The following is a 14136-nucleotide window of genomic DNA, read 5'->3' as shown; positions in this document are numbered from 1 at the left end:
TGCCACAAACCAGTGGTCCCTGATCGCCCCGATGAGCAGCAGGAGGAGAGGGCTTGGGGTGATGGCGTACGGGAACCAGGTGTACGCGGTAAGGGCCACCACCACCCTGCACTGCAGGCTTTTGCATGGCTGCAGTTCCCACAACACCAGGCTGGCCATGTGTTTATGTGAGGTTTAGGGAAGTCAGAACCAGAACAGTTGATGGACTTACCAAGAATGTTATCACCCATCGCACGCTTTTTGGTAAGAAAAAGATGTGGGCAATGTTTAAGCAGCTGCAGCAAACAACTTATCTTCTGCCACTACCAACAGCATCAGCAGCACACAGCAGGGCTTGGGCCTGTTCATTCATTGTTTATCTTCTCCATGGACTGCATCCAAGCCCTGGAGAACTGTCAAATCTGACAGCTGCACACAGTGCCTTGGGAAGCTCCTGAGGGAACAGACTGCAATAAGCAAGTGCCATGTTCTGAAATCCTGTGCTCTCCACCATGCTCAGACCACCGCCAGGGAGGCAGGAGCAGCTCCCATCTCACTGGTGCGTGACAGGATCTGGCTGAGGGAAGGCCCCTTTCAACTCTGTCCCTTTGGCATTCACAGGTTGGAGGGTTTGATGAAAACAGCTGGCACCAGACTGTGGAAGCGTATAACCCCGTCACCAATGACTGTCACGCCGTGCCCTCCATGCTAAACCCACGCAGCAACTTTGGCATCGAGGTGATGGACGGCCTGTTGTTCGTGGTCGGGGGCTTTAACGGGTCCAGCAGCACCGTGGCTGCCGAGTACTACAAGGAGGACACCAACGAGTGGTACAACGCCCACAGCATGGGCATCACCCGCGGCGCCGTCAGCTGCTGCGTGGTGCCAGGGCTCTCCAGCGTCATGGAGTACATCGCCAGGCCACACTGCTACCGGCACAACACCTCCATGGACATCTCGTTCAGCACTTCAACTTGGAGCACCTCGTTGTAAATAGTTCCCCCTTAGCTAAGTCTTGTGATCAGCCATCACTGGCTGCTCCTGTAAACAGTCCTGCTGAGCTAATAAAGTCTTCTGAGCATCCCACCATTGGATACCTGTGTAAATAGTTCTCTTTAGCTAGTAAAGTCTCTAGAGCAGGAAGGGGAGCAAGTTTTCTGCTGAGTTCATTGCCCAGACTTCCCAAATTGTTTGAATCCCTTAACTGCCTGCGTGAAATGGACATGTTGTTGACTGCTGAATGTAAGAAGTGTGGAAGTCATAATGAATTGTTTTCTATGTTTGCATAGCACACCCTCTTGTGATCACACTCATTTTGTGAGCAACATATCCCTCCCTCCTCTTAGGGGAGTTTCATTGCCTGGGAAGGTCTCATATTCATGCATGAGAGGACTTGGAACCAATGTGTTGAGCTCGGTAATTTGGAAACATAGCAGTCACCTGCCCCAGTAAGACAATAAACCCTCAGGTTTCCCTTCTTATGCATTTACACATACCTTGCTACCTTTTCTGTTGCCTATAAAACGTACTTCTTTTTCTTATCCTTCTACGGAACATTAGAGGAGGAACAGCAAATGTTCCAGCTTTCTTAGCAGGCTTTTCAGCTCTTGATCTCATCTCAGTCCACCTCCAGAAGAGCTAAACCCGAACAAAGCCTCAGTTTGCTGAGGGGAACAGAGAAAGGAGAGGCTAAGTATCACAGTTAGCAGCAGCCCTGTGGGGAATGAAATATATCCGGGCCAGAGTAGAAGACAGCACCACCACCTCATTGTATATTCCTTCTTATACAGAACACTGCAAGACCTCAGGGTCCTGAATGCATTCTGGCTTTACACAGCAGCCAGGTTGGTGATATGTTCTCCCCTCTGGCCTCTCTCTGGTTGATCTTTCACTAGTCATAGACCTGGTGGGTCTGGTGCTTGTTATCCTTGACCTGAATATTACTTGAAGGGAGCAGATCATATGGAGTAAAGGTTAGTTACAAAAATGCACTGCAGGCCTGACAAACTGGGCATGTAGAATTATAGGATCACAGGATGGTCTGGGTTGGAAAGCACCTTAAAGATCATCTCATTCCAACCCTGCTACTGTAAGCAGGAACACCTTGCACTAGACCAGGTTGCTCAAAGCGCTATTGAACCTTGCCTCGAATGCTTCCAGGGATGGAACATCCACAGCTTCTCTGGGCAACCTCTTCTTGTGTCTCATCACCCTCACATACATACTTGTGTATTTTTGCAGTGCATCTGAGTGGGGCCACCAAAAACTTTGCATCAGAGTGTGTCCTGCACTTGCTAACCTATGCATTTGTATTGCTTCTCCTCCTTTCGTCCTTAGCAATTGTGTGATGAAGTGTGGCACAGGAAGCACTGGGAGAAAGCAACTGAGGCAGAGCTTCTATTTCTTTTCATCATTACAAGCCAAATGCTGCTGTGTAAAATAGCCCCCAGGCTGACTTTTTCCTTTGTTCTCTCCTCCATGGTTGCTCCTGAGCTTCATCTCTGTGAGGATAACTGAGTCGAGTGGAACAGCCATCAATGTTTTTCGAAGGTTGGCATGAGGAAAGAGTAGTTATAAAATGCTCAGGAATTATAGAGACATGAAATAACACTATAGATAATTCAGTTCTGGTAATGTAACTAATTTTGTGGCCTGTTTCCCAGTGCCTGACTGTGTCAGGGAACCGGATGTATTTAAACTGTGATGGATTTTGTGCCTCCAGAAACTGCATTCTGGGAGTCTTTCTGCAAAGTAATCAAATTCTTTCAAGATATTTTTGAGGGTCTCATGGACTTGGCCCGACACCTGTGAACTAAACTGGTGGTTCCAGCCCCTCAATTTTTCTTTCAGACCAGTCTTTGTGGTTATCCTCTGCTCCCCCCATGCTGGCTCCAAATTGGTTTGTGCAGTTTTAGTCTTTACCAGCAAAGGTCAGCAGACCAGCTATCTAACTGTAGACACTCACAGTGTGGGAACTGCTTCTGGAGTCCCAAACAAAATTGGAGCAGACATAATACCTTTCTGCGGAAAGGTATTATGGCATTAAAATATTGGGTAAGACCTTTTTCAACTCTCTACTGGACAGGATTTGAAGCCACAGCTCCCCCAGGTGCCCTCTTAACACCTACTGAGAAGCTGACTAGGGAGACACCTTCTCTGTGGAGGTGGCCCTTTCTAATGAAATGGTAGAACTCAGCTATTTTGATCATGTTCAAATTAGCAATAGAATGAAATAAACCCCTGTCTTGTCTAGTTTTATTGTTATAGATACGTAGCTGCATATTATTGTGATTGTCCACCTGGCTTTTTAAATCATCCCAGGAAATGTATTTTTTATGTCTAATTTGAACGTAGTAGAATAAGTATAAACTTATCCCAGAGTTTGGTAGTGGGCAAGCCAGTGTTCTGAGACCTTCCAATGGTGGGTTTGGACTTCAGTTGCATGTGGAAGGCACATGAAGTTTTGTGCTGGACTGTTCCTGTTGCAGTATCCTGGGTAATTATTTGTCAATACAGCTTCGGGGATGTAAACTCACACCCAAGGGGATAAAATGGACAAAGGCTATGAAAAGTACTGGAGCAGAAATGCTATGAACAACAAGAATCTTGACCATCAATCTCTACCCTTCAATGAAAGGTAAAAAATGTGTGACACGAGTGCAGCAGTGACACTTCTGTGCTTGTCAGGCCACATGAAACAACAATCTGTCTTGGGGACTTAATGTTTCTCAGGACTTTGGTGCTGTGCAAGCACCCCACCCATTCAGAAGAACTTCATCACTGAGTAGAGAACCCATATCCAGGCTCCTGTGATACATGCATGTACACAGGCTGCTTTCCCCACACTAGACTTGGGATGAACTGCTAGCTTCTTGAATGCCACACAGTGCTACTTGGCTTTCTGTAGCATTGTGTACTTTGTCTTGCAGCTTATGTTGCTCCCTATGGAACCAGAATATAATAATGACAATAGTGTTTTACAGAGGAAATTGTTCTCTAGAAGGTGACTTGGGACCAGTATCACTCTGGTGAAGTTTGCTCAATTAACAGAAATACAAGAAAATATGAAGTGTTTTTCAACAGAAATCACCAAACATTGCCCAGGATCTGTTCATATTTTGTTGAAGGACCACGGGCTGGTAGGAGAGCCTCTTCAAGCTTGCTCAAGCTTTTTCAAGCTTGGTGCTTGAGTTGTCTGGACGTGTGGAAGTTTAAACAGAATAAAAGTACTACACTCAGCTGAATTCACAGCATTGTTTATTTATTGATTATTGTGGCTGTAGTTGTCCATTATCTGCTCGGGAAGTAGAGCTGTAATGTTGGAGTTGTATTCTGTGGTAAGACTCAAATTTGAGGAAAATCAGTTGTGCTGAGAATTCTGAAAACATCACTTGTGGTTAACCCAAGAACTCAACAGCTATAAAGGAAATTAGGCAAGTAAAGCAGTTTTCAGAAGGGCTGACAACCACTGTCTCAACAGGTCATCACCTAGACAGCAGGAATGGAAACTCATAATCCCTGAAACATTTATGTGTACCACTGTGAACAAACACACAATAATTTGCCCAGGAATCATGATGTCAGTGATGAAATACAGTACAGAGATTGGTTTACAGCCCGAAAAAAAGACAAAAATACGCTTTCCAAAATTTCAGTGGCAGATGCTAATAAGAAACTGAATATTCTTCACATATCCAATGCTTTCCTGAATTTCTTATCTGTTTAATCTCAATAACTTCCTCTGGTGACGTGTTCAAGATCTATATGGAATATCCTGCACCTGAATTTCATCAAAACTCAAATTCGTTTTCAAATCTCTTCATGCTTGCAATTTGGCCACTGCATTTCTTGATGCATTAGTTCTGATTTATTTTTTTTTAAATTCAGAGTAAGTGTGTTGTAGAACCTAATGTTTATGTCTGTTCTTTATGTGGAAAAACATAGTGCATTAGAAGTCTTAGTAGTACCTCTGCCTTGCTGCACATATCCTGCCAGACCTCTCTGGGGAATCTCTTACTGCATAACCCCTCATATCCAAAAGAACTAGAGTTCAATCCAGAGTTCAGTGACTGGTGGACTAGCAAATAAGGATGAAAGAGGTTTCAGTGAATTTTATATCCTCTGATATGATGAGGCCAGCCTTCAAATTGGGAGATCAAAAGGTGAGTTAAAATTTGGTCTTGAAATGCTTAGACACCCCTTAAGCAGTATTATAAGTGGTCATCCTCTCTAGCAGCTCCAGGTCCTGGGGGTTCCTCCTGCGTGGCAGCTGGAGCCTTGTCCAGGGACCCAGAGGTCTGTCTAGAGGCCTGGGTCTCAGACTGATGGATGTGGCTGCTGCTTTCCCACTTGAGAATCAACTGGTAGCAAAGCTGAGCATGTACCCCAGAGACAGACAGACAGACAGACAGGCAAATGCAGACAGAGGACACTGACACGGCCAGCCACACACATGAGGGGCTGCTCTCAACAGCACCCACATACAGGACTCACATAAAACATCAGCACAGACAGCAAAGTCCCCTCCTCCTCTTCAGCTGGTGAAGACATTCATTATCAAAGGATATGCACTCCTGCACTCCACCTCAATTCATAAGAACAGACACAGTCATGGCTTGTACTGGAATGGCCCACCCCTCTGTCTACCCACTACTCCCCCTTAGATCCTGAATCCTCTTCCAGGCTTCAGGTCTCCTACTCACTGTCTCATCCGGTTAACAGATCCAGAACCACACACTGAACTCAGGTCCCCTACACTCACAGGTCCCCTCAGTTATCATCTCTGCCCTTCTACCTGCTTAGCCTCTCTGCTCAGACCCAGCATCTCCGATTGCGGGCTGGTACCGCTTGTGGTTTGCAAGTGAAGTACACCCCACATCTGCACAGCAGGTTGGCAGAAGGTACAGACCCTCTTCTGCCCCACAACAACCAGCACAGCCACTGGTGCTGGGCACATGTGCCTGTGACTTGCAGTCCCAATTCAGCCAATGCAGCTGAGCCCCTCACCTGCTTTGTTCTCCCTCGCTGTTTTTCAGGATACTCACTATTGTCATATTGGCTGGTGGCTAAGACCATCATGCACTGTATTTAAGAAAAGATTTGATAAGAGGACAGGACCAACTTCAGTGATCAGGCATTGGGTGTATTCAGGCAAGTGTACTGACCAGGAAAACAGTTCCTTTTATACCGGTTCCTGTCTACTCCCTCTCTGTGTTCCTACCCAACCCATTCTGCTAAACATTCTTTTGTAAATTTTGGGTATTCCCTCAGACCCTGCCTTGAACATTTCAAATCCTCACAATCCTCTTTTCCCCCTTTATCAGTCACAAAGTCCAGGTGTCTATCTCCAAAGCTGGACCTGATAGTTTCCTTTAATCATCAGTTAGTAACTAGAAACTTTTAGTCCTTGGCATTGTGTCTCTTATCTGTTGTCCATCAGGTTTGTGTCTGTATGTGTTCTTGCTTGTCACTTCCCCTTTCATTTATTTTTCCCTTTGTCATGAAAAGATTCATTGATCAAATAACCTTAATTAGGCAGATGCTCTTACCTTTCACATAACAGCACAAGACATTTTCTAAGCAGAATGAAAAAAAGGCAAGTGATTTTTTCTTGTTGGCAACTTGGATTTATGTCACAGCAAGAGTACAGGCCAGGGAACAAAATATATCAAACTAACTCACACCTTAAAGCTTCCTTTGCTGAAACCAACTCCATGTTGCTAAACCCAAGAAGCAGAACTATAGCCCTGTCTTTGATAATCCAGCATGGAAGAAAAAACTGAAGGTGATACTATAAAGACAGGTAGCATGACACTTGAAGACATTTACTCATTTGCTCCTGATGCAGCGGTAGCCACCAGCACCTTGCACTAAGCCATGTGGAAGCCAATGACAGCATCTCAAGATGACTATTTTCAGCTTAATCGGAGCTTGTGAACCACATATGGCTTGCTGGAAGCATGGCTGCTGGCTGGCTCCCAGAGCAGATACAGGGGTAAGTCTCTCCAGGGACAGGGAGACTTCTGATCCTGTCAAAAAAAAGCTGAGGATTTTTCCCCAGCAGCTCATACAGCTATAGTTTGCCAAGCAAGCAATTGCTGCTTTGGTCTGAAGGCACTACATGAGCTGCACGTGGAATGGGTCTGCTGGAGACGGGTGTCTGTATATCTTGGACTCTGGGACCTGTAGGGCCATAACGACACGTTTTGTAGCCTGGGGAAATAATACCTGCTGAGCACATCCTACTTTCCCCCTCCACATCAATTTTTATCTTGGAAAAAAATGACAAGAAAAACAACAAACAACAATAATATCGTGTTCTTCTCCTAATTGTATACAGCACTGTGATGTAGAATTTGTGAATATGGTGTTTGGCCTGACCAGATTGTCGGACTTCAGCAGACAAGTGTTGTTAGTACAATGAGCTGCTGAGAGAACACATTCTAGTCTGGTAGTGAGACCTGGATAAATATTATGGAGTCAGCCTAGACAACAGATTTTCTTGAGCACTGGGGGACAGCTGGACTCATACAGTAAAATAAATAAATATCCTTTTCAGCCACATCTTGTGTCTGATTGTGATCTGGCTGTCACTAAAACTCTTCCAGGAAGTTTGTAGACATTTTCTGGTCCTAGGGCATTTCTGTCACACTATGGAAGAGAAACTGGGTCACATATGATGAGGGAGGAAAGGCTGAGAAAATGGGCTGAATGGTACCTAAGCAAATGGGGCAAAAGCTCCTGTGATAGCAGGAGGGTCTGAGTTGTGTTGACCTCTGCATACCATCATCTGGTGTCTTTGGAATGGTCTCCTCTGCAACACAACTTTCTCCCATTCTCCATCATCCTAAAAAGCATATCTGAAGCATGCAGATCATCTCGTATGATCTCTTCATTCCCTACTTGAAGCTCTGAGCACTCTCTATGCAGCAGCTTTTTCACATTCCTGATATTTAATCAAGTCTATTTCTATTCACTAATAGCCTTATTCTTCAGGGCAGTAATTCTCTTCCTCTCTGACAGGATCCACATATTTCTGGCTTTTTGAACTGTGGTTATCATCATAGATTGATACTGGAGAAAGAAACTCCTAATGCCTCCATGTAGTCTTTCTAGCAATTGCAGGTTAAGTAATGGTGGGATCTTTGTTATTCATTTTATCTGCTGCAACATAACATTATTCATGTGGATAAGAAACTTGTTTGTTACTAGGTCTAAATGGACACCAACAGAACTGCTCACTAACAGCATTCAGGCGTTGAGGAAAAAGGAAGAAAATACGTGATGTGTGACTTCTGTAGTAGTGCCTGCTTGATCTACGGGATACATCATCTTGACCTGAAGTAAGAAGAGTCGGTTCTCATAGAAACTCCTGATTTAGATGTTTGGCAGTTCACGGAGATGCTGGAATATGCAGTATCCCTCAGCTAACACTAGATGTTGCCCGTGTGCTTTAGAAGCTGATACTCAACACACGAAAGGGAACAGTTTGTTTGAGGCTTTAGAAAAGCTAACCTAGGTACAAGGCTATGTGCTTGCTATTTCAGAATTATTTCAGTCAGCAGTGCAAATACGTTTCTGCCTGACTTTATCTGACAGTTATTTCTTTTTTTCTCCCCACTCTTTAGGCCTGGCTAGTCCTATCTGAACGATAATTTGGAGGGAAACTCTTATCTGCCTTCTTAAAATTTCCACTGTTTTTTTGCTACCTCTGTAGGAAGCAGTGCTAGCCAGGGTGGAAATATGCATTCATTTCAAGTGAATATGGCAAAGTTGTTACTAAGCCTCTGAAACATCCTCACCAGTTTCTATACCATAGAGAGAATCTTTGTGCACTCTGTCTTGTTCTGTTTGCCATGACGTTCTCTCTTGAACAATTAAAAGTATATGGTTAAACCACTGAAGTGGGAGTTGCAGTACTTTGTTCAGATCCTTGTTCAGGTTGGCATTTTGGATGAGTAGTTTTGCTCTATTTGTGCCTTGCTCTCTCTTTTCTTAAGAAGGCACTTAGTGGTGCTTCCTTCCCATGTAGGGAGGATACATTCTTAAATATAAATCCAAGTGCTTGAGTGGCACTGATAAAATCATGTGGGAGAAAAGTACTCCTAGAGAATAGAATTAGAGTCATCATCTGTATTAAAGATGAGAAGTCTACCTCAAAATATTCAGCTCTCCAGAGTATTGTGTATTTGGGGGAATTAATGGCCAGTTTACAGTCCTAGCAGCCAATTCCTCTGAAACTCTGGCCAGACCACTGCTCTTGTTCTTTTGAGGGATACCTTGAAGTTTTAGCCATCTGTAATTCCTTCAACGTGCTTTAAGCATATCTCTTCCAGAGAAAATTAAACCACAGGAGCTCTGAATTCCATCCTCACAGTAAGTAAGCATCAGGCTGACTGTATACCTGTCACCCTGCTTTGAGAGGAGACCCCATGCTATTCCTACCTCTCCCCTTTTGAGAGAAAGCCACTTTCACTCCCAGCCCTACTGCTCTTGAAGAAAATCACTTTCTTTCTGGTGCGCCGACAAAAAGTGTCAACTGTGTTTCTTCGGTTTTACTGCTCTTCTCCTTGGATTTTATATCACTCCTGGTTTTTATATCATTTATTCTCCCAGTGGAATCATACGCTGCATCTTGATTCTTTATGTTATGCAGCATTTCAAACACAGGCATGTCTGGATGATAAATCCATGTACCCTGTCAGAAATGCTCAAAGTCTGAATGGCTGGCAATTAACAAGCAAAACATGCCTGCAAAAGTGCATGTCCTTCTGTATGATGCTTTCTTTCTGATTGGTGTGCCTTCTCTGGGCCCTTTAAATTTCAGAGCTCTGGGACCCAGAGGAGTTCTGCCTTCCAGATACGGGGTTAAAAATTTTCCTCCATCTCAAAGCAAAAGGCAAGGATCAACTATTTGAGTGCACAAATACCACCTTCAGCACACTTCTGATAGGCCCACATTAGCTACCCTGAAGCCACTGAAGGTGAAAAGCTCTTTTCAGTTTTTAGAATCTTTCTTTACCTTTAAATCCCCACCAGCTTACTATTTTGATTCACATTGCCCACAGAAAGAGGTCCTTAGGAAAGTAAAGGCATATTTATCAAGGACCTCTGACTTCACAGAAATCTTTCCAGGTCATTCTGTTCCTCTGGATTGGGCTGTGAGGGGCTTCTCTGTAGTCAGAAGAGACCAAATTAGAAAAATCTAGAGCATAAACTTCATTTGCTTGAAGAGAGAAAACAGAAGATTTGCCATTTAACTGCTGCAAAATTAAACAGCAGAAGTATTTGTCTTGTTGTGGGTTAGTCCTGGCAGGGAGCTCAGCCAGACAGCCACTTGCTCAGTCCCCCACAGGGGGATGAGGGAGAGAGTTGGAAAGGTAAAAGTGACAAAACTTGTGGGTTGACATAAAGACAGTTTGAGAGGCAAAGCAAAAACTGTATACGCAAACAAAGCATCACCAGGCAGATGTTCAACCCTCCCCGGGAAAGCAGGGCTTCATCACATGTAATGATTACTTGGGAAGACAAATGCTCTAGGTCCAAGTGCCCCTGCCCCTTCTCTTTTTTTTTCTGTTCAGCTTTATCTGCTGAGCATGATGCCAAACAGTATGGAATATTGCTTTGGTCAGCTGGGGTTGGCTGTCCAGCCGCATCCCCTCCCAACCTTTTGTGGACTCCCTTCCTGCTCACTTGCATGAGAAACAGAGTAGGGCTTGATGTTGTTCAAGCACTGCTCAGCAGTAACTAAAACACATATATGTCATCAAGTCTATTTTCAGCACAGATCCAAAACACAGAACCATACAAGCTACCATGAGGAAAATTAATGCTATTGGGCAAAACCCAGTACCACAATGGAGTAAGGTACTATACAGATATTTAAAGTTTTACAGATTAGATTTGAAGTTACCAAATCTTCATTATTTTTTCTTTAACAAATAATGTATATTTCATTTGTAAATAATTATATAATGTCTAAGAAGTCAACTAATGCCTAAGAAGCTCTCTCTGGCAACCTTCTGTGAGTAAGAACAGCATAAGTTATAGATACTCAAATAAGGAGCTACATAGTACTGTCAATAATACTAGTAAGCCAGGGGAAGTTCTGGTTTATATGTTTTCCAAACACACAAACCCAGGTGCTTCAAGGTTTGTGCATAACACAGAACCACAAGACAGAACAAGGAAGGGATAGCAAGCTGTAAGTGTGGAAACCTTGAATTTTAAAAGTTCTAATATGGCTTCGAAGATATGCAGTTGGATCCACTTCATTTATAGACTGAAAAGTTTAGGACAAATGTTGTCCAAATGGTTCTATTAAAACAGCTAATGATTCACTTGAGGAATATTCCCTGTCATGGCCTGAGTGCCGATGACCTGGTGCTGCCTGCTGGGAGCTTTTCTGTAGTTGCTACCATAGGTCAGATGATTAAAGATCTGGAGCATCTCTGTTACAAGGAAAGGCTGAGAGAGCTGGGCCTGTTCAGTCTCAGCAGGACCTCATCAGTGAGGGGACCTCATCAATGTGTACAAGTATCTAAAGGGAGGGTGACAAGATGATGGATGAGACCATCTCCTCAGTGATGCTGAGCAATAGGACAAGAGGCAATGGGCAGAAACTGATGCACAGGAAGTCGCACCTGAACATGAGGAAGAACTTGTTTACTGTGCAAGTGGTGGAGCGCTGGAACAGGTTGTCCAAAGAGGTTGTGGAGTCTCCCTCACTGGAGATACTCAAGAACCATCTGGATGCAATCCTGTGCCATGTGTTCTAGGATGACCTGTGTGAGCAGGGAGGTTGGACCAGATGACCCACTGTGGTCTCTTGCAACCTGACCCATTCTGTGATTCTGTGATTCTGTATATAATTACAGTGTTCAGAACTGGAAATCTCAGTTCCCAAAGTAGTTCTCTCTGGAGCAGAGACTTATACAATAATTGAGCATATTCTTTTTATTATGAGAGTTATTATGAATAATTAAAAGTCTGCAATACTGTAGACCCCCTCCAGGGTCTATTTCTTGCTGCTGACACCTTGAACTTTTTTATCTGTGTTCAGGGATTGAGTGGATAGAGCAACCTGCTTGGAAATTTGCAGCACCTGCCTGTGTGTAGGGCACTGAAGGGGAAATATCACCAAAGTACTGTGTAAGAAGTAGAAAGGACAGGAAACAGACTGTTCTGCTCTTGTTATCCTTATGTGGTGCAGACACCTGGAAAACTTCTGCAGCTAGTCCCAAAGCTGCTCTTATGGTAAGGACATTGAACACACAGAAGCACAGGGCAGGCCTGAGTTTGTATACTTTCTCAGCTGCCAGCAGTTCTTGGCTTGGGCACTTTTTTCTGAACCAGATGTCACTTCAGTGTACTTAGCAACCTCTTACAGATTTGTCTTTCGTAAACTTGTTCAATTGCCCCTTGAACCCATTTAATGTCAGCATCTGCAATATGTTTTGGCAATTTTTTTCTGCAGATTTACTTGTTCCTATGTGAAGAACTATATCCTCATTCCTTTTCAACCAGGCTCTTGCTAACTTTGTATGTCCTTGGTAATAGCTGAACTGTTTTCAAATGAAAATTTTCCCGAGTAGTATCACCTTGGGCAAGGACATAATGCAGTATGTGTTCCGGCAGCAATATATTGTATCAGCTTTGGAAACATTTGAACATAGGCTTCTTCATCCTGTTCTAAAAACACATATTTCTAGCAGTGTAGCTTTATCACGATAAATTGTACTTATTGACTGGCAGCCCTTCTAACTAGCACGGCTTGACATTTGAAACATGTGATACCAAATCGGTGACATGAGATTTTGTCACGTTGCAAAAGGTTACATATGCAACTTGGAGGAACGGGGAGGTTCCCAGCTCAGGCAGATGGAGGAGGTAATTGGTTGTCACTGTCTCGAAGCTCTGGCATTTTCTCTTTGTTCTGCTAGAGTTTTGGTATCACAGTTCTTAGTTTCAGTACTGCTTTCATGTCACAGTCTACCTACTTGAATCCAGAGAGCTTGCAAAAGAGTTGGAAGGGATCCACCTGCAGTTCTTGAAGAACCCCAGACCAGAGCAGGTGGATGCCCTAATCAGTCTGTAGCTCCTTGGGAAGGCCATGCTGGATGGCAAGAGTTTGAGAGTGCATCTTCTCCAGCAGCAATGATGTCTGAACATGTCCCAGCTTCCTGTCAGCTCCAAGTTATTCTGACATATACCAGTTCTTCCTTAGTACCTGTTTGTGGAGCTGCACAGTAAGCTTGTTCAGCCCTTTCCCATGAAAACAATAACAAAAAACCATAAAGATTCCCAATTTTTCCATCTTTTGGTGTTTTGTTTTTTTCAAATTTGCTTGTTTCTCGATTCGGTTCCTAACACGGTGCACAAAAAATCTTGAGGGTAGGAAGGAGGGAGGGCAAGACTGGGGAACATCACAAATTGAACTAAAATGCTGACATGGCAATACTGCCTGCCCACCCACAGCCTAAGGATGTAAAAGAGGAAGAGTTTACAGCAGAAGGTCATGACTTCTGTTACATCAGTTAGTGTTCTGCTTAAAACCCACAGATACACTTCTGGACATGCAGGCAAAGCCCAAAATCAGATTCCTACCCCTGAAAGCTTGCTGATTTTTTCAATTTCATTTTTTTTCTTTTAATATTGTTTTTCCTTATGGTGCTTTACTGGTGACTAGAGAAGTGCTGAGATACTGAAAAAGGCACAATTTACATCTTAATTATAGAATAGATTTATTCCCCCTTCAGTAAGGTTTCTTGGATGGACAAGTAATGTCCCAGGGTAGTTCAAGACTTAGCAGATATACATGGATGATTTCTATAAGAGGGAGCACTAATTATACTTTCTGTCTCTTTGCATATCCCATAGGAGGGTAAATTACACACAACATTTTGATCATTCAACTCCAAGGGAACAAACAGGAAAGGAATCAGTCACTGACACCACTTGTTTTACACTAGAGATAGACTCCAGCCCTGAAAGAATTTTTTTTAAAAGTCAACTTCTGCAAAACAATTATGCTGAAAAAGAATTTAAGGAATAAAAAGGAATTTAAGATAGATAATTGTCATTACTAGATAAGGTCACGTAACTATTTATCAGAGGAGGTTTCAGAGACAACCTTTCACAAAAGTAAGTGTTTCTACA

The 14136-nt window shown here is 43.4% G+C and overlaps 1 protein-coding gene across 1 annotated transcript in view; it reads left to right on the top strand.

Annotated features, from left to right (window-relative positions):
* LOC103757650 (kelch-like protein 10) overlaps positions 1–1056 on the top strand; it is an 8099-nt gene extending 7043 nt beyond the window's left edge. Inside the window, 2 exon segments of the mRNA XM_029965457.1 lie at positions 1–88; positions 601–1056. The exon segment at positions 1–88 is cut by the window's left edge and continues 32 nt beyond it. Coding sequence (XP_029821317.1) covers positions 1–88; positions 601–972 — 460 coding nt within the window. The 3' untranslated portion in view covers positions 973–1056.
* Positions 1057–14136: the final 13080 nt, after the last annotated feature.

The sequence above is a fragment of the Manacus vitellinus genome, unplaced genomic scaffold, assembly GCF_001715985.3.
Source record: "Manacus vitellinus isolate BGI_N305 unplaced genomic scaffold, ASM171598v3 scaffold_9_pilon, whole genome shotgun sequence".
Taxonomy (NCBI): domain Eukaryota; kingdom Metazoa; phylum Chordata; class Aves; order Passeriformes; family Pipridae; genus Manacus; species Manacus vitellinus.
Note: the sequence above shows the minus strand (reverse complement) of the source record. Positions and strands in the feature narration are given on the sequence as shown.